Source organism: Oryzias latipes, chromosome 3 (genome assembly GCF_002234675.1).
Source record: "Oryzias latipes chromosome 3, ASM223467v1".
In the NCBI taxonomy this organism is placed as follows: Eukaryota; Metazoa; Chordata; class Actinopteri; order Beloniformes; family Adrianichthyidae; genus Oryzias; species Oryzias latipes.
Window position 1 is genome coordinate 33,201,468 of NC_019861.2, and position 19,426 is coordinate 33,220,893.

Here is a 19,426-nt window from a genome sequence, read left to right on the forward strand (position 1 = left end):
ACGTGTGATGGGTTTATCCCGCAGAGTCCATGAGCACCTCGGGATCGTGTGTGCACACACACACGTGCACACACGCATCAAGCCCGACACAAAGTCAATCTTCAAGCGAGTGTTGTTCGATAATGCGCAGGGGAGGGCTGAAGGATGTCATCTCGAGAAAATAGGATTTCATGTAACCGAGCAGAAAACTGTCTACAAGACTCTCCAGCTGGCTTTACGAGTTGCAGAGTTCACACTCTCAGTCGCACTCATTAAGGTTTAACACCATTAGTTATGCTATGTACAGGCTGCTAAGAAAAATGGTAAATACACGATCACCCTGCCAGGGGGGGTTTAGGAGAGGTACATTGCTCTGAGGCTGCACTCCAGCTTACATTCACAGGCGAGAGGTAAGAACGGTTCTGATGTTTGCTATTCTGCAGACGTCAGTGAAAATACAACACGGATGAAATATTAACACTAAATAACGTAATAAGTGAAGTCAAACAGAGAGGAGTTTGGCCGCTGACGGTGTTTGCATCAATGCGATGGGGGGGGACCTGGTGTGGGTCTAACAGTGTGTACCAGGTTTGAAGTGCTGCAGTGAGACAAGACATGGATACCGAAAAGAACAGCAGCGTTTGGAGAGACGGCACCTAAGGAATTTGTGAGGAAGAATGAGGAAAGAAGACGTGTCAGGGTCACACAGGATGACCAAAAATGTTGTTTTATTTTGCTAACTTCATTCACAGGAAGCACAAAACACCCAAAACACTCAATTATTTCTCAATGCCCGAAGAGAATGCACTTTTTTTTCCTGAAAAAATGTAGTCGCCAGCTGTTTTTTCCCCTCCCTACCCTGAAGGTTTTCCTTAACAGACAAAAAACAAAACAGAGACTCTAGACTCATTCTTACTTTTTTTCTATCTCTAATTAAGCAAAATCCCTCCAAACGTTACATTTTACCGAAAAGCAAGCAATCAATATGTTTAAAGGAAAGAATATCAGCAAATGAGAGAAGCTCAGACTGATTCTTCTTCTTCTTCAAAAAATAAAAAAAGAGGTACGATTGTACTCCGGCATGAATTTTTAGATTGTGTGATTTTTAACAATAAAGAAAGATTATGAGGACACAGATCAATACTTTGAGTTTGTTACACATCACAATTAACACAAACCTTTATTGAAAACCACACTGACCAGCAGACTTGGTTTGAACGGATCACAAAAAAAACATCCACTCCATTTGATTTACTTTCACTCGCTGAGCTCTGAAACGGATCAAGCTGAACAGGTTCGGAGGACAGTGAGATTTGGCCAGAAAGCACAAAAACAAACAAGAAAACACAGCTTGTTCTATGAAAATGTTGAATATTGATAACACCATCACACATTCCACCAGCAGAATTTTGTGCAAACAAGCCATGCCAAATGTTTCCAGATAAAGAAGACAAATGGGAACTTTGTCAGACTGGCAGACAGGTAAAAAAAAAATCTTGAGGTGTTTCCAGAGTTTTAGGAATAATTATATATCAGATCAAGGTAGAACTTTAGCTTAACCTGTATTCAGGCCAAAAAAAACAAACTAGAAGAAGCTGCATTTCCAGAAGAAAAAGCAGCGTTGAATGCTGTACTGCTGAATGAAAACGAAACGTACTTTTTTTTTTTGGCAAAAAAAACCAAAACGATCAAAGCTGACCATAAATAAAGTGAAAACAGCACAATAACAAAAAAAGATATTTTTGTGAAAAATGCCAGCTCCGGGTATCGAACCAGCGAGCTTCTGCACCAAGGATCCCCCATGTATTTATTTCAATGGAGGCAAGACTCCTGAAAATCCTGGAATATCTTGAAAATCCAAAGATTTAAAGGACAAAAAGTCATAGCTGGAAAAGCTGAAAGAGCCGAACATTTTAATAGTCATATGGTTAAAATATCTGAAAAATTGTAGAAGGAGTTAAGCGGCAAAAAATGGCAGAAAAACCTATAATAAAGAAAGACAAACTGGAAAACAATGGCTTGAATACTTTGAAGTATTCAACCTATGATAAAGCATATTGAAAAAGACGGAAAAAAACACACATATGCATGACTTATAAGAACAGACACTGAACCTAATGTTCATTATACCAACAAACAGCGATGACAAAAAGCAAGAAAACAAGTTAAAAAATAGTAAGAGCTCATAATGTACAGGGCCAAAACAGTGATGCGATTAAAGCAACAGTCAATTTCTTCTATTGAAATGATGAATAAATAAAACATAAGGTAACTAAATAAAATATATATAAAGTTATATATAAAGTATTTATGCTTATATAAGAGTCATTATAAAGCCGAGAGCAGGTCCATGACAATAAGCTAAGTCAACACCTAAACTGAAGTTTTGGTTAAATAAATACACTGAAGAAGTTTTTTGATTTTAATTGAGCCTTCAAAAAAAGCTAAAATGATTACTTTACCACAGACAGAGTGGCTCAAAACATAAAAAACCATACGCTATAACCCATGATAGTCACCAATATCTGCTTTAGGGGCTGGAAAAATCAACGCTTTGTGCTCAGTGATCCTAAACAGTGAATGAAAGAATGTAAATGTGAAAATGCACCAATAATACATGGCAGAGAAGAAACTAGACAAACTGTAGGAAATATTCACTTACCCATCACTTTTACAAAATACGCATCAGCTTCAAAATTATTCTTCAAGGCGTGGATGGTGGAATCTGTTTGACCGTCTGCATGACTCAGAACCAGCATGTCTAAAATACCCTGTCGTCAAAACACAAGGAGAACCGTTTTCAAGACACAACACACGATGGTTAAATTACACCAGATATCATCATATGAAGGTGAAAACATTTAACACAACATCTGGAGCAGATAGTGTGTTTGTAAACAAAATACACTTTCCAAATATTTAATATTAAATTAAAAAATAAAAGACAACTATCTCATCGATGTCAGTTTCAACAGAAGCATCACAGATGATCTCTTTTTCTGCTCTGGAAATTTAAAAAAGGGAAAAAAAAAACATGTCAACAGCAAAAAATTAATTACATTTTCCTCTCCATCCGGCACAATCATGTGAGTTTGTGTAATTGTGGAAGTCCATCGACAAGGTTAAAAGAACCGTAAAAAAGTGGATAACATTTGGAAAAAAAATAGAAAGATGTATGTTATTCACACTGAAAATTGCTGATCCGTGTTCATCCAAGCTTTGCCTTCTTTTGTGAGTTTATAGAGCAAACCGCTGTGAAAGCAACTTTCCGCAATAAAAGACGTAGTCTGACAATTGTTTACTGTATCACTGTTGATTTATTGCTGATAAACATTCGTTTTTCTCATCTCGTCTCTTTGGAGCTCTCTTTAGTTTAGACTACCAGAATTTCTTCAACTGTTTATGGAATTAACGTCATTCCAGTGGTTTCTGAAGCGGAAATAAGCAGCTTTACGCCATTACTTTTACATCCAAAGCTGCTTTTCTCTGCAACAGAATCAGCCGATTGACATAGATGGCATCAAAGAGTTACATCCAAGAGCGCCTGTTATTCAGGTGTCGTCAGCGACATCTCTGCTGTTAAAGGGCTAAACAAAATAAAATGACTTGTATGTGTTGTGCTTCGGACAGGCTTTCCTGCCCGTGTTTTTGTCTAATTAAATATACTTTTGTTTGTATTTTTATGTTTGTTTTGTTTTGTTTCTAGAAAAAAACCGTCTACGTTGTTGATAGATTTCTTCTGGCCCATGCGTTAACATTAAGAAGAGTCTGCAGGAGTAACCAACAAGATTTTTAACTTTTTAAGAGAGTTTTAACGCTCCTAGCATTATGTGATATTTTTGAATGCCGTAATTTCAGGATTATAAACCGCTACTTTTGTCACTCGCTTTTAACCCTGCCGCCTGTTCAAGGATGCGGCTAATTTATCCATTTTTTCTAACGGCCGCTCAAGCAGAAAGGGTAAGCGTGAGGCAGGGGGATTGCAAGTTTAATGTAAATCTCCGTTTTGAGAATGAATAGCACAAACAGATACTCACAGAAATTCAAAAAGAACTGTAGATGGTTCTAGTCATCTGTCATCTCATTTTACTGTCTGTAATGGAAAACTATCTGTGAACCATACACTTCTTGACTCCAAACAGTCTCAGGAAGAGACTTTGAGTGAAACTTTATGCGTAATCTCATTTCCAGCATCAAGCCCATTTCTTTTAACACACCCACCAACAGCCAAACAGCGTGGACCTCATTTCTGCTCTTAGACCCCTCAGTCATTGTTCAACAAAAAGAAACATCCATGCTCAGCCCTATTTTGACTGCATCCCATAATCCCTTGCTGCCATTAGACCCAACGTGCACGTGACCGCCACTACAAAGTGACGCAGTTTTCAAGTTAAAAGCAATCGTTAAAGGCAGTGTGAAAAAATCCACCATCACCAACGGGTTTGGAAAAGCCGGTCTGCTGTGTGACGGAGAGGACAGCGCAAGCTCAGGAGAGAATTTACCTCAGAGTGACACTGACAGCTACAACCAAGGAGAGACAGAGAGACTGTGGCCAAGAAATGTCTGAAGCTGTTCCAATCCAACACTGAGGAGGAAGACTTCCATGCACACGCATGACCAATTTTCTGTGCAATACGCGCAAAATATACGTAGTGGCACGACCTTTAGATTGTGTACCTTTATTATTCTCACATAAAAAATAAACAAACATGAATTTGGGTTATGTTAATGTCTAATCAAACAATTTTGGAACTCCAAAAAAGTAAAATGAGCGAGGTTACCGTGGCGACAAAGACAAAATTGCAAGGTTTGGTGGTGGTACTTGCTGAAGTTGGAATGAAAAAAATCAATCTTTAAAATTGAAATCCAATCTTTTGGGCGAACGCTGAAAGGTTGGTATATTTTTAATCACTTTTTTCTTTACATTTTCAACAGATAAAAATCAGACTTCGACGTACTCCATCATGTTTACTTTCATAAACCTTTATGAAATGTTCATCAGGATCTACTGTGTCCAAATACAAAATCTGAAATAAATAAAGCATCACTATTACTCACATCCTCATAGATGTCAAAGAAAGTCGCCATGACTGCATTTTGGATGGCTCCCAGATCACTCTGGTCCCAGTGGACGTGGAAGGTGCGGCCTACGCCGCTGCATCCGGGGCTGGTGCAGGGAACGTTTTCCAGCAGGAAGGCGCGCTGACCGCTGGGAGACATACAGAAATAACACTCTTTATGTTCTCGGGCACAGTGATGTCGGCCCGATGACACTTGACGAAGAGCAGTGAGTTTGATTATCAGATTGTTCTGACGGTTTATGACCTAAGCCGTACCTCCTGACAGATTAATCGCTTTTCATTTACATTTAAATATCCATGCCCTTGGTCAGACAGAAATGTTTTGGATTTAAAAGAAAAATTGGATGGAACGGTTTGTTATTTTTGGAAGTGAAAATTTTGCAATTTTCTTAAAAAAAAAACCTTTAGGAGGGTAAAAAAGTACTTTTTTCTTTTTCAACCATTAATTGACATTTTTACTTGTTTATACAAAATGGACATAAAGAACACAGAACATATTGCGGTCTGACCTAAGGTGAACAAAAGTAAACTAAAAGGAAGCGAATATCTGAATATATAGGCAAACAGTTTCCACAACAATGCAAATGTTAATTTTTTGCAGTGGCTGCAGTCAGAAGCTTAATCTTAATATCTTCTACCAGAAGATAATAAATAACCTCCTATTGAAAAGGAGAACAAACCTCATCCAATCAGGGATGTTCCATAATACCTACCCTTTTCAGTTCTTTTTTGTCTCTGGAAATTACTTTTGTTGTTGGAAATAATTTCCTTTTATTTTGTTTCAATTGTTAGGATTAGTGTTTTTTGGAATTGTGAATTGGTTTCTAAAATGTAATTTTTCTTTTGTTGCTATTTTAAATCGTTGTTGTGTGTTTTTGCGTTGAGTGTTTAGTGACTTGTTGATGTGATTTGCTCCCAGGGCCACCGTTCACATTTTTTCTAAAGAGGGAATTAACTCAAAAAAGAATTGAAATAATCTACTGATTGACGAGTTAGAGATATAAGAAAATCCGGGTTTTCGAGAAAAATTCTAAATTTTCAAAAATTGAAACTAAGGTTTAAAAACACAAAAATTTGGATAAAAATAAAACTCGGAATAATTACGACAGGAACTCCTGAAAAAAAAAGAACAAAAAGAAGCCGTCTACTGGTTGACCAGGGAAAAGAACATTCTGTTTTGGACTGTATTACATCTGCTGTTGTGACAACACCTTATATGTGGCCTCTTTCTGCAGACGCAGACAAACTGCAACTGATTTAGCAAAGCTGAAATAAATCTCTCCCCCTGTCACCTTTTTTTTCCCTCCCCACCTCTCTCCCTGCACTTTATGTCCTCAGACTTTGTCACCGCGTCTTGACTCACTGAAGAGACTGAATTTCCCCCTTTGCTCCCTCGACGTGCCGGCTTTGGAGACGTCCCTGTCTGTACCCGTTATTAGATCTCAACGCTCAAAAAACGCTTACAACCTAAAAATAAAGTATTTGTCAAAGCCATCTCGGTGTCAGGGTTTTAAATGACTCCCCCCCCCCCACTGGTGTGTCAATGAACAAGTCTGGGGAGTGAAGGTGAAAGCACAACACAAGCCGGGACATCTGTCATCCGCGATGTTTCAGGGACTTGAAAGACTATGCGAGTGCCCTATTTACAGCGTTTTGAGCAACACAAAAGCAAAAAATAGATTCAGAAAAAAAACACAAACAGGAAAATGTAATAAAAATAAAAAATAAAATAAAATAAAGTTTTTTTGCCATCATTTAGAAATATTGGGCAAATTTGAACAAATACTATTAGTAAGCATCATCTACTTGATGCACAGAACCCTGCTACACCTGGAGGAAGTACTGTCATAATCATGTTCTTCGACTTCTCAACACCATTCAACCATCGCTGCTCAGGGGAAAGCTGGAAGGTGCTGGGGTTGACAATCAGCTGACCTCGTGGATTGTTGACTACCTCACCAACAGACCACAGTATGTGAGGCTGCAAGACTGTGTGTCTGCCCAGGTGGTCTGCAGCATGGGGGCTCCACAAGGGACAGTGCTCTCCTTTTCTTTTCACACTGTACACATCAGACTTCCACCATGACTCAAACAGCTGCCATATCCAGAAGTTCTCTGATGACACAGCCATCGTTGGACGAGTGTCAGAGGAAAATGATCTGGAATATAAGCAGGTGATCGGGGACTTTGTGGACTGGTGTGAACTCAATCACCTTCACATCAATGCAACCAAAACGAAGGAGATGGTGGTCGACTTCCACAAAAAGGCTTCTCAGTCTCCTCCAGTGGTCATTCAGGGACTGGACATCGAGAGGGTGGATGTGTACAAGTACCTAGGCGTTCACATCAACAACAAACTGGACTGGTCAGACAACACAAGGGTCCTGCACAAGAAGGGCCAGAGTCGCTTCCATCTCCTTAGGAGACTGAGGTCCTTTGGTGTGTGTAGGCCACTACTCAAGTCCTTCTATGAGACTGTAGTTGCATCAGCAACTTTCTATGCTGTGGTCTGTTGGTGTGGAGGAATCAATGAAAGGGACAAAACGAAGCTGGACAAGCTGGTCAGAGAGCTAGCTCTGTCCTGGGCTGTCCCCTGGACTCAGTGGACTCTGTAGGTCAGTGCTTCTCAATTATTTTTTGCCAGGCCCCCCCTAGGAAAAGAAAATGTTTCGCGCCCCCCCTGACCCCCCCCCCCCCATAACCCCCCCCCACACACACACACACAGACACAGACACACTCGCGCGGTGACAATACATCAGGTCAGTATCTATAAAATTTGTATACCTAAAATTGTATCTTTTAACACTAACAAAAGAAAAAAGCAAAATAAATCCACTTTCAACAAATATTAACTTTATTTAGCCACAGAAACCCTGTTCTAGTCTAAAACAGAAAAGAAGCTGAAAGTACCTGAAATAAAAAAAATCTGTCATTCCTTATTTAAACTAGAAACATTTTGACCAACTGAACCATTTGATGCTGAAAAAAATAATTCAATCAATAAATAATATTAAATCTAAATTGATCTGAAACATTAACACAGCAGCACCAATATATTTAACGTTTTTAGTCTGAAGAAATAGGTAAAAACGTGCTGATTTTTTTTTTCTAAATGACGGATTGTTTATTTCTGATCTCATAAAAGTGCAGCTGTTTTCCTGCATTACCTGCTGTCTTTATGTCTGTCTGACACCAACTAAACCACAGGCAGACAAAGAAAACATGGATGGAAAATAAAGACACGTCATCAAAATGTCTACAATAGTTCATAAAGAATGACATTGTTAGCATGAGCTTAGGAATCTAAGGGCAGCGGTGATCTTGGGCAACAGGCAGCGGTAGCAGTGGTCCGCGTGCCCCGATTCCCCTGGCAGACAGGGCCCACACCACCCCTCCCCTTTCGTTCTCACTCGCGCAGCCGCGGACAGACAGAACAGACAATAGGAACCGAATAGTGGACCAGATTATTTTCCAAGCACTGAGCCGCTGTCACCGCTGCCCCCACGTTAAATTTGCGCACCGGACAAACCTGTGCCTAAAACCGCCACCAACGCGCGCCCCCCCTGGCATCGCTTCGTGCCCCCCCCTGGGGGCGCGCCCCACTATTTGAGAAGCACTGCTGTAGGTGAAAGGAGGATGCTGACCAAGCTGTCCAGCTTCCAAAACAACCCCTCCCACCCCCTGTATGCAACGGTGAGGACTATGAGTAGCTCATTCAGCCAGAGACTGCTGCACCCCCAGTGCAAGAAGGAATGTCTAGGACGGTCTGGGACTGCTGAAACCGCTGCTGCTATTTATTGCCTTATTTAATCCGATATTTATGACCTGTACTTTTACTTCCACCTGTATTATCACTATTTTTATTCTTACTCATTGCTACTTTGTTTTTCGTACTTTTCCAACTGCTACTCTTGTTGTTTTTGGCCGCTGTGACAACCTAATTTCCCTCCGGGGATCAATAAAGTCCTATCTTATCTTATCTTATCTTAAAAATGTAGTTTATAGATTTGAATACAGTTATTTCAAATTGGAAAACAACTGGAGAAAACGCCATGGTCTGAGTAAAGAAAGTTTGAATATCTTAAAAAGATGTGCAACACTTCAGAAAACGCAAACAATTCTAAAAGTCAGATCATTGTTTGTCTTTTAACTGATAGAACACACGAGGCATTGGCGTTCACTAGCCTGGAAATGCTTCCAGAGACTTTTTCTAGGCTTTGGGTTTCAAGCAGCACCCACAATGGAGAAAATCTGGAACGTAGGGAAAGCGTCAGCAGGGCTGTCCAACCAACAAGAATGACTCCAGGAACACAGCAAGAATTCATCCAAGAAGTCTTCAAAGAAGCAGAAGAAGATGGACTCAAGGATTCAAGAAGAAAGACACGTCTGAGTAAAAAAACCCACACTAATTCTGTCACTATTCCCTAACCCCTAAAAGACTAAATAGTGCAGGACTATCCAATACCATGGCATTTTATGCAATACAGATACAAACTAACTAAATTTTCTCAAAGTAAAAACCTCATAAATATGAACATTTTACAAAAACTATTTATGAAACTACTGAGTTTTTATAATAGATGATAAGTTAAATGATAAAAAAAATGGTGTACATTTTTCAAATGACAAATTATTCAAACACAATACATTGTAGTCTATATTCGCCAATCGAGTGATCATTGATGCACACTAGTTTTTTGCAAAAATAAAAAAAGTCAAACCCTATATAGAACACTGAGTAGTGAGGGACGTAAGACAAAGCTTAAGACTCAGAAATATCTGAATTATTCCCAAAACACTATTTAAATATTCTGAAGGGTTTACCAATTTTTTTTCTAAAGTAATACATCAATTAAAAAAACGTAATATATCAAGCAAGCTGGTGGAAGTTTCATGATGTGGGCTGATTACAGTTTCACCAGGCCAACTTGTCAAACCATCAAATCCTGAAGTAGAATGTCTGACCATCCAATCCTAAAGGCAAAATGACAAATGATAACACGTTTTATTCTTACAGCTTGTAGTCACTGTGCTCTGTTGGACAGTCTTGCAATATTATTATTAATATTTTTAGCAAAGTTATCATTATTGTTTTTGAAGAAGTGCATCCATTTTCAATGCTAAAAATAGCAGGGACTTTTAATTCACATTTTTCATAATTCTTATTCATTGTCTAATATGAATATAACTTACTTTGACATTTATCCACATGAATCAGCACATATTAACACATTTTATATACATTTTTACAAAATCAAAGTCCTTATTTTTCTTTGGACCCATAAAACATAAAAGTGTATAAATACTCCACAGACATAAAAGGTGTTGGAGTCACTTTATAGAGCCTAACTTGTTTCCTCTGCTGCTCATCTGCTTCTGTCTGCATTCAAATAGAGTGAGGTGTCCCTTTAAATGAGCTGCTGTTTCTGACTCAATGCATCTTTGTGAGCTGAGAGGTTGGGGGGGGGGGGGGGGGGGGGGAATGAAATGGCTTTGGCTGTGATGGCTCACCAACCAACAGGAAGTTTGTTTCAAGGTTATTCTGAGTAATCCACCAGTCTGTGTCACTAACAATCCACATTAGGCTTAAATTTAAGAGACCGATGGGATAGCGTCCCTGTGGATCTGCCACAGCAGCAAAGTGACACCATTAATGATCAAGACTGACTGGTTCTGGATCAGATCATCAGGCCTCCAACTCCACATAATGGTTCCACACAAGTGTGTCCAGAGTTTCAGCCTGAACTTTGAAGAGCATTTGCTTTTTTTTTAATGATACGCCAAGTCCTCTGTGAGACTGCAGCTTCAAAAGAGTCTCTTTCCGACTCTGCGGGAGGTTGCAACTGAAGGTCATGACGGGAATCAAACACACACGCCTACCAACTCACACAGGACCAATTTTTTTCTGTCATAAAAACAACATAATCAAAACATCACATTAACCATTTGATTTAGCCCCCTTTCCTTCAAAAACACTTACAATTAGGTGATGACTGAACAATAATCTAAAGGGAAATTTTAGTTCTCTTATTCAAAATGATGTTGTTTGTCTTAACAATAGCCAGGGAGAAAATAAACATTTCCATTTCCACCTGAATAACATTTTTCCTTCATTATATGACGATTTTTTGGAGTTTTTATCAATGCAAGAAAGCTGTGTTTATTTGTGACACATAAACAGACAAATGTTGATACACCTTCCCTAAGAAAAGAAAAATCCACAAGAGTCACAGAAATGACTTGAAAAAATGTAAATTGAGAACCACTACAGTGAAAATTGTGTATTTGGTGTTTTTAAAGGGCCTATTTCATGCTTTTCTAAGCCTTTCAGAGAAAACTATATCTATATGTATAATAATCAGGACACCCTTGGAAAAGAGATTCTTAATCTCAATGAGACAATTCCTGGGTAAATAAAGATTAAGTAAATAAATAAATAAATAAATAATTACCTTGGGCACACTTAAAAATGATTTTAAAAAATTAAATATTAGTTATTTTATGCAGATCATTAAGTAAGACGAAGTAAGATGACTCAATGTCCGAGGCTCCGCCCTTCGCTCTTTGTGGGTGCCGCCCATTTCCTGATGCCAACCTAGAGCCGGCCTTGGCAGCGTGTCTGCATTTTGCCCACGAAAACAAAAAAAATACCAACTTTTACATAGCTGGATGTGAATATTATGCATATAAAAGGAAAGCGTTTTGCCGATCACCGCTAGCTCAGCTGAGGAAGTGGGCGTGTGTGTTCGGCTGGGGGCGGAGCTGGCAGTGCAGACTCTTCCTGGAAGTAGCGGTTATTCATTTTGTGATGTCACAATGTGAGAACCCACTTGCTTAAATGGATTGGGAGGGGCTGGTGCTCAGAGAGCAGGTTTTTAGAGGAATACTCAGACTTGCATTGACGGATAAAAATACCATTGTTGTTTTTTTGGAGGAATGAACATTATGATAAACTAAAAAAGTTTAGCTTATTGTGATATAAGCCCTTGCAGATGTTCTTGTGGCATTCTTATCAAGGTGGGACATTTATAAAAAAATTGAGCTTAAAATGTAATTTTAGTTGTTCTTTATTCAAATTATTGTGAATCAACCGAAAATCCACTTTGAAAAAGATTATATTTGGGACATTGGCAGGTCACAAGGTCCGTGCTCTGCTCTATTCTGATGCATCTACTCCTGCTGCTCTGCAGAAACTATGTCCTAGAAAACGACACAGGTTTTCTGATTTGGGCTAAAAACAGCATAATCATAATTAAAAGACCACTCGGAACTGTTTAAAATTAGATCAAAAGATGCAAGGAGTTGGACTCAAAAAGGAATTTTATTGGCTTTTCATTGTTTGATTTTTAGTGTACTTTTATTTTAAGAATACTTTTATGAGTTATTTTAGTGACTATAGTGTCAATTTATTCCATTAGGAAAGGGGTACAAACAATGTTGTCTCCTTGTGTATCTGTGCGCACGTGAGAGTAGAATCAACCCTGCAAGAAAGTATTTCTGTCCACAGACACGAGAGCATCAAGCCCACACTACACAAACGAAGATTAATGTGTGCACGTACAAAATGTAAGGATAATTCATACATAGTAGAATCTGCTACAGCTGCAAACATTTTTTTTCAGTAGAAGGTTGTAATAGGATAAACATTACACGCTTTGATTCTGTGTGTGAGTATCTGGATGAGCCTGAAGGCTTTGATTACTGGAGGAATCCTGCGTCAGTGCTGATCTGTGTGTTTTTATGAAGGGTGTCTTCCACAGCCTCTGGCTCTGCCCACCTCCTTACTAATTGGACTCTGGAGGACCAGAGGGCTGGCAGGAGCCTGACCAGATAATCAAACCCATGACCCTTTTCTCTCTCATCCTCAAAAAATGCCTGGAGACCACAGTGACCTGACTAAGTCCGTCTTCTCTACGTCTGTCATCCACTGATTTTTCAAATCTGAATGATTGGCTGATCTAATAAGACCACATTCCTTTTTATAGAACCTGTTATTTCATTTTTATTTTCTTTCCTCTGAGCTGGATCTGCTTTTTCACTGTTTTGTAACGACAAAAGGGACCCTTTTCAACTCTGTGCGTTACTTCCACAAAGCATGATGTGGGTGCATCAAATGCGATCTTTTCAGATGAGACTGAAACACACCGATGGCCTCCCCTCAGAAAACCCTCTTTCCATCTCTCTTTGAAGCGTTCGTTTTATCGAGTGCCCACATAAAGTGAGATTTTTATGGGTGTCTTCACAAGCTTCATGAGCTACCATGAATCAGCTTGTTCAGAATCAGCTTAAAATATATATATACATTTTTAACACAATGTAATAAAAAAAGAATAACTTACACAAGAAAAAAAAAATCTGTTTTTGTTTTAACTTGAGAATTTAAAACATTTTAAAATATTTTTCTGAGATTCATGACATTTCAGGATCTTGTTTTGTAGTTTTTTTTTGATAACTTAATAAAAACGAATGTATTTGTTCATATTTTACATTTAAACACCTATATTTAATGAATTAATAAAAGAATGTGAAACCATGTTGCTGTTCTTTTATAACACTCTGGAGTTACGGTGGGGCAAAAGTATTTGGCCAGCCACCAATTGTGCAAGTTCTCCCACTTAAAAAGATGAAGGCCAGTTCTTTTCATCATAAGTATACCTCAACTATGAGACACTAAATGAGAAAAGAAAATTACATTGTCTGAGTTTCAAAGAATTTATTTATAAATTATCTACAATCATCTACAAACAAGCAAGATTTCTGGCTCTCACAGACCTGTAACTTCTTCTGTAGAGGATCCTCTGTCCTCCACTGTTACCTGTATTAATGACACTTGTTTGAACTGGTCATCTATAGAAAGACACCTGTCCACAACCTCTAACAGTCACACTCCAAACTCCACTATGGCCAAGACCAAAGAGCTGTCTAAGGACACCAGAAACCAAATTGTTGACCTGCACCAGGCTGGGAAGACGGAATCTGCAATAGGTAAGCAGCTCGGTGTGAAGAAATCAACTGTGGGAGCAATTATTAGGAAATGGAAAACGTACAATACCACTGATATAATCTCTCTTCATCTGGGGCTTCCCTCAAGATCTCACCCCGTGGGGTCAAAATGATCACAAGAACGGGGAGCAAAAATCCCAGAGAGCTGGGACCAAAGTAGCAGCGGCTACCATCAGTAACACACTGCACCACCAGGGACTCAAACCCAACAGGGCCAGACGTGTCCCCCTGCTAAAGCCAGTACATGTGCAGACCCGTCTAAAGTCTGCTAGAGAGAGCATTTGAATGATCCAGAAGAAGATTGGGAGAATGTCTTATGGTCAGATGAAACGAGAATAGCATTTCTGGTAAGAACTACTCGTCATGTTCGGAGGAGAAAGGATGCTGAGTTGCATCCAAAGAACACTGTAAAGCATGGAGGTGGAAGCATCATGCTTTGGGGCTGTTTTTCGGCAAGTAGGCAGAGTTGAAGTAGGCTAATTGGCAGCCGACTGTTCCGGCAGTAAAAAAAGAAACAAACAAAAAAACGTCAGTAGGATCAGAATATCCGACTTTCTTTTTTCTTTTCTTTTCTCTTTCTTGTTAACTACCAGCTACAGTCAGCTGCCAGTTAGCCTACTTTAGCTCAGAATTTGCTTTCTGAATTACTATTTTTTCCCACTATATCCCTGTTGGGGTCACAGTGCTCCTGGAGCCTGTCCCTGCTACTGTTGGACTAAGGCGAGGTACATCTGGACATGTACAGGGGCTGGCCGTGGACAATTCAATTCACAACAACAGTCGTCTCAATGGGCAGATGGCAGAGACGGGAGGGCGGTGGCAGCAGGGATCCCTCCGCTGCCTGCTCGGTCCTTTTTGTTATTTTGTTTCATCATATTCATATTATCCTCTCATTGTCTGACGAACATGGACTTTGAGGGATGTCTGCTGCTCTTTTTTTACCACCACTTCCAGGTCCAGTGCATTGTTTGAATGATGAGTTGTTGTCGCCTGACAACAGAAAAAATGTGTCAGGATGTGGCTCAAGTTTTTATTTACTTAGCAAAGCTATGGGTGTAAGGGGGCCAATAACCTTCTAAAAAGTTTAATTCTATCGTAGTTTTATAAATGAGGTTCAGAGTGCTGCGTACTCAGTGGACTCGATGTTTAGGGACTCCACGTATATGCCTGTGATCCCGTGAAGTATTTTATGTTAACAGGGGAAATTTCGTAGTAGACTTGCAAGAGTTGTATTCAAAACAAAGAAAAATGGTATTCAAAACAGACATGTCAACTTTGAACTTATGAATAAGTTTCTTACTGATAGACTCCATACACCATAGACTTCTAAATAAACTCAGCAGGAATTCTTCAGACACGTTAATAAATGTAGTCTTCTATCATGGCGACAGCTCAAAGACCTAAACACTGGTTTTGTCACAGTAGTATTGTCCAAAAGAGCTTCAAACCGACAACAGACTTCCTTACTACATTTCCTTCAACTGAACATGGGCTTTAAACACAAAACAACAGCTGTGCTTTCAGTTCTGCCAAATGTTGCACTGAAATCCATCTTTTGTCTGGATGGAGATCCTTTCTGAGAATTAAACAAAGTTTTGGAGCTGCAAATTTGAAACAGTGATTGACAGGTTTAAAAATACAAAATCTTGTGTTCTGGACATTTTGTGCTTTTAGGTAGCAGCGTGGAAATGTTGACACATGTGGGTGTCTGCCTAACAACCGTCCACTACAGAAAAAAAGAAGGAAATAAAACCGTTTTGTCTTACACATTTAACAGGGTGGATGGGTAGTGTTTGGCCAAAAATCTACTCTCCATGCTTTATTTTGGGAATTCAACAGTTTGTCTCACTATAGAGAACGTTTAGCTTTAGGGAATAAACAGAACTATTCAAGGTTCACTTTAGCTAGTTCAGATACATTCTTGTTAATAAATGATCAAATGATCTATGGCGTCTGACTCGACATTGAATGTATTGCAACTACTGTCTTGACAACCACGCACACATTTGTGTTCCGAGCAGTTATGTCTGTCTGCAGCGGCGAGCTGCTGATGCATGGCTGCACTGTAGGTACAGGTTTCTTTGTTTGTGGTGTGCAGAAATGTCCTGCATGTCTGTTTCCTCACAACAGCACTGCCTGAAGCTGCAACACGAGATGACAGGCCGTTCACAGTGAGGGTTCCCGAAAGCAGCAGCTGACACAACAGCAGCAGCTCATAGAAAGAGACAAGTACTAACTTTAGTGAGCAACAGTCTGTGCAAATCTCTGTTTAGTGTTATTATAAAAAAAAAAAAGAGAAAGAAAACTAAGGATCATTGAAGCTTTGGAAATAAATAATTCAGTTTTATTACATTTGTGCCAAAAACATTTAATAACAATAGTTTTTCATGGCTAAAAGTTAAATCTTAATGAGAAGTGCAGGTGTTGATAAATGTAAATAAAATTCTAACAATGTTTGCCGCTATTTACTATTGAACAAGCCCATCCCGGCTGGCCATGCACGTCTGTTAATGCAGCTGTGCCGCAGGAGTTCTGTGCTGCAAGGTGCAAGATGCATTTATGTACCAGGCCCACGCTGGGTCATACTGCACCTGCAACATGTTTTGGAAAAGCAACAGGCAGTCATTCAAACTTGACACAGGCGTGTTCGGCTGGCACCAGATTAACAGACAGCAGCTCTTGCCTGAAGGGAGCTTCCGATTCCTAGAAACAGATCTGCATATATCTAAATTTAGCTCAACATTAGAGTAATGACAGATTTTTTAATTAATCTGCTCGGTGCAAAAACGTCCTTTCTCTTCATGCCTCTATACGCTGCGTTTTCTCCTTTTTTTGTTTTTCTAAAGTCATCGGAGGTCAAAGCAGAGTGCTGCGAAAAACTCTGCAGGTCAAACAACCCCAATGTCTCATTTCACTTCACTTTTTTGCTGCGGCATTAGCAAAAAGCAGAGACACAAACACAGCTTCCCTGCGTCAACATACAGAGAAGGCTGGACTGTAAGTGGCATTGCCTAGCAACAGCCTCCTATGCTCCTGGCAGCTGCTTGGTTGGGATGAATACTGATAGATGAAGGCGCATGCAGACACAAGGATCCACGTGAACTGGCAGTAACACTAAAAGCTAATGTGACGGAAACGATCAAAATTACAACAAAACATTAACAACATTGGGATCAGTGAGCTTTGACGGACTGAGAACATTAATGATTGCCCTGCTGTCCGTGAGGGCGTTCACTGTCAGGCGTTCCGCCAGATTTTTCCATTTTACAATAAAAAAATCTCATTTTTACAGCGATTACAAACTTTTATTCATCAGAGAAACCTGGTTGATGCGGGCAGCTGCTGCTCACTGCACATAAGACCAATCTCAACTCCTTGCTCTGCTCCATTCTGATGCAGACAAATAGATCCGTGTACGTCTTTGCTTTCCTCGTCTGAGCTGGAATCTGGATCTAAACTCTACGGCTCGCCAATGTTTGCGGCACTGCTAATGTTAGGTTGGGGGTGAGAGGGCCGGTAAGCTAGTGGAAGGACGTGTAAATAGATGGTTGTCAGCTATAGGTGATGGAAAGGGGGCAGTCCCCAACAACAGTTCTGCCCACATCTCAGAGGTGAATGTCGTATGAACTACTGTTGCTCTGCAGAAACTGTTCTAGAAAACGACACTTTTTTGGGGTGGAAATGGCATAATTATCACTAAAAGACCATTGAGAACGCTTTTACAAAAGATTAAAAGATTATATGAGCAGGCCTTTAACAGGGATTCCTTCAGGTGTTCCATCTGAACGTGATTACTGACTAAAGTTCTGTATAAAAATCAGTGCTGGAACACAATGAGTTACCAAAACCTTGTAATTTGTGGTTAAACTGTATCATACAGTTGTTGTGTTTTAAGAATAGCAACTTAGAGTGGAGAAAAGTCTCAGTTTTAACTGAGAATAAAAATAAAATCACTTTTGAGGAGAGGAGCATGGTGGTTAAAACAGTTCCAGAAAGGCACTGTCAAGATGAAAGAACAAGGAAAAGAGCTCTGTCAGGGCAGGAAACACTGGACCACTGAAGATCGGAGGGTGTTAGAGAGCCGTGAACCAAAAATTGAAATCTTTGGTTCACTTTATGCCATCAAAAAGGTGAAAAATTGGCTCCAGATGTGTGACATCAACTTTCAAACATGGAAAGGGAAGTGTGTTGGTGTGGGGCTGTTTTGTTGGAACCAGTGTTTTGTACAGAGTGGGATGCGGCCTGACCAAAAAAGCTACCACATCATTCTGCAGCAGCATTTCCTCTAGTTTGTGCCTGATCAGACGCTCATTTTACAAGATAATGACCTAAAACCAAAATACCAACCAAACGTAAATGTACCTATGCCAAGTTCTACCTTAGGACAAAATGGCAAACATGGAGTGATCAGCACAGCCTCCAGGTTGGAACCCCATTCATTTGATTTGGAGTGAACTGGACAGATTACTGAGGAAGGAACTTTCTGTGTAGTTACTTTTTTCAGTTTCTGTCTGTAAAAGGCATTTGCTTTGGTGAATTTAATGTTTAGAAGGCCTTTTTGGTCTATAAACCAGTTCAGGTTTTTTAACTCTAGATGCTTATTTGAACTCAGCAAAACATCAACCTGACAAGTTTTCCATATAAATAAGGGAACATTTTAGTGTTTAACAAGTTTAAAAAGTAATGTATTTGACAAAAGAAAACACAAAATTTTAAACCAATTTCTAAGTTTCATAAGAAGAAGATGTCCAGCTTTGTGGGTGAAAACTGTTTCAAGAACTAAACAAAAGTTGACTAAAAGCTAGAAATGGAAATGATCACCTTTCATATGTTTTTGGTGTCGAGCTAAAGAAAACTGGAAACTTTTTATGAACAAATAAATTTGACTAATCAAACTTACAGACAATGGGTCTTGATATTTGAGACATTAAACAGACTGAAACCTTAAAGGTCAACTAAAAAAACTGCCTTTACATTATGAATTGACAGATTTTCAGACGTTTTCCACATAAAACTCTAAAAATCAGGTTTGATTTACTGTCACTGGAGCATTTGGCAGAAACGCTCTAACTGGCAGTTTAATTTATTTATAATATGCAAATACAATTATACAAATTATGTGTCCAGTCAGAGGTGACAATAACTGTTTACAATTCTCAATTTTAACTTTTGGGGGAATAAGAAAAACAAACAAAGCAACTTCCGAACTTCCTGGAAGGTATTTTCTGGATCCCCATAAAAAAGGTAACAACAAAAAAAAATCTGTGAGAACGTGACAGAAAAACAATCAGGTTTTACCATGTTTGCTGGAACTAGAGCAAAAAACATGGATTTTCCTTTTGGTGATTGTGGAGGATTGTCA

At 39.3% G+C, this 19,426-nt stretch overlaps 1 protein-coding gene across 1 annotated transcript in view; it reads right to left on the reverse strand.

Annotated features, from left to right (window-relative positions):
• Positions 1–19,426, reverse strand: part of itfg1 (integrin alpha FG-GAP repeat containing 1) — a 159,016-nt gene that overhangs the window by 67,945 nt on the left and 71,645 nt on the right. Inside the window, exons 11-12 of the mRNA XM_023953696.1 lie at positions 5,038–5,188; positions 2,642–2,750 (exon numbers count right to left, since the gene is read on the reverse strand). Coding sequence (XP_023809464.1) covers positions 2,642–2,750; positions 5,038–5,188 — 260 coding nt within the window. The remainder of the gene's footprint in view (positions 1–2,641; positions 2,751–5,037; positions 5,189–19,426) is intronic.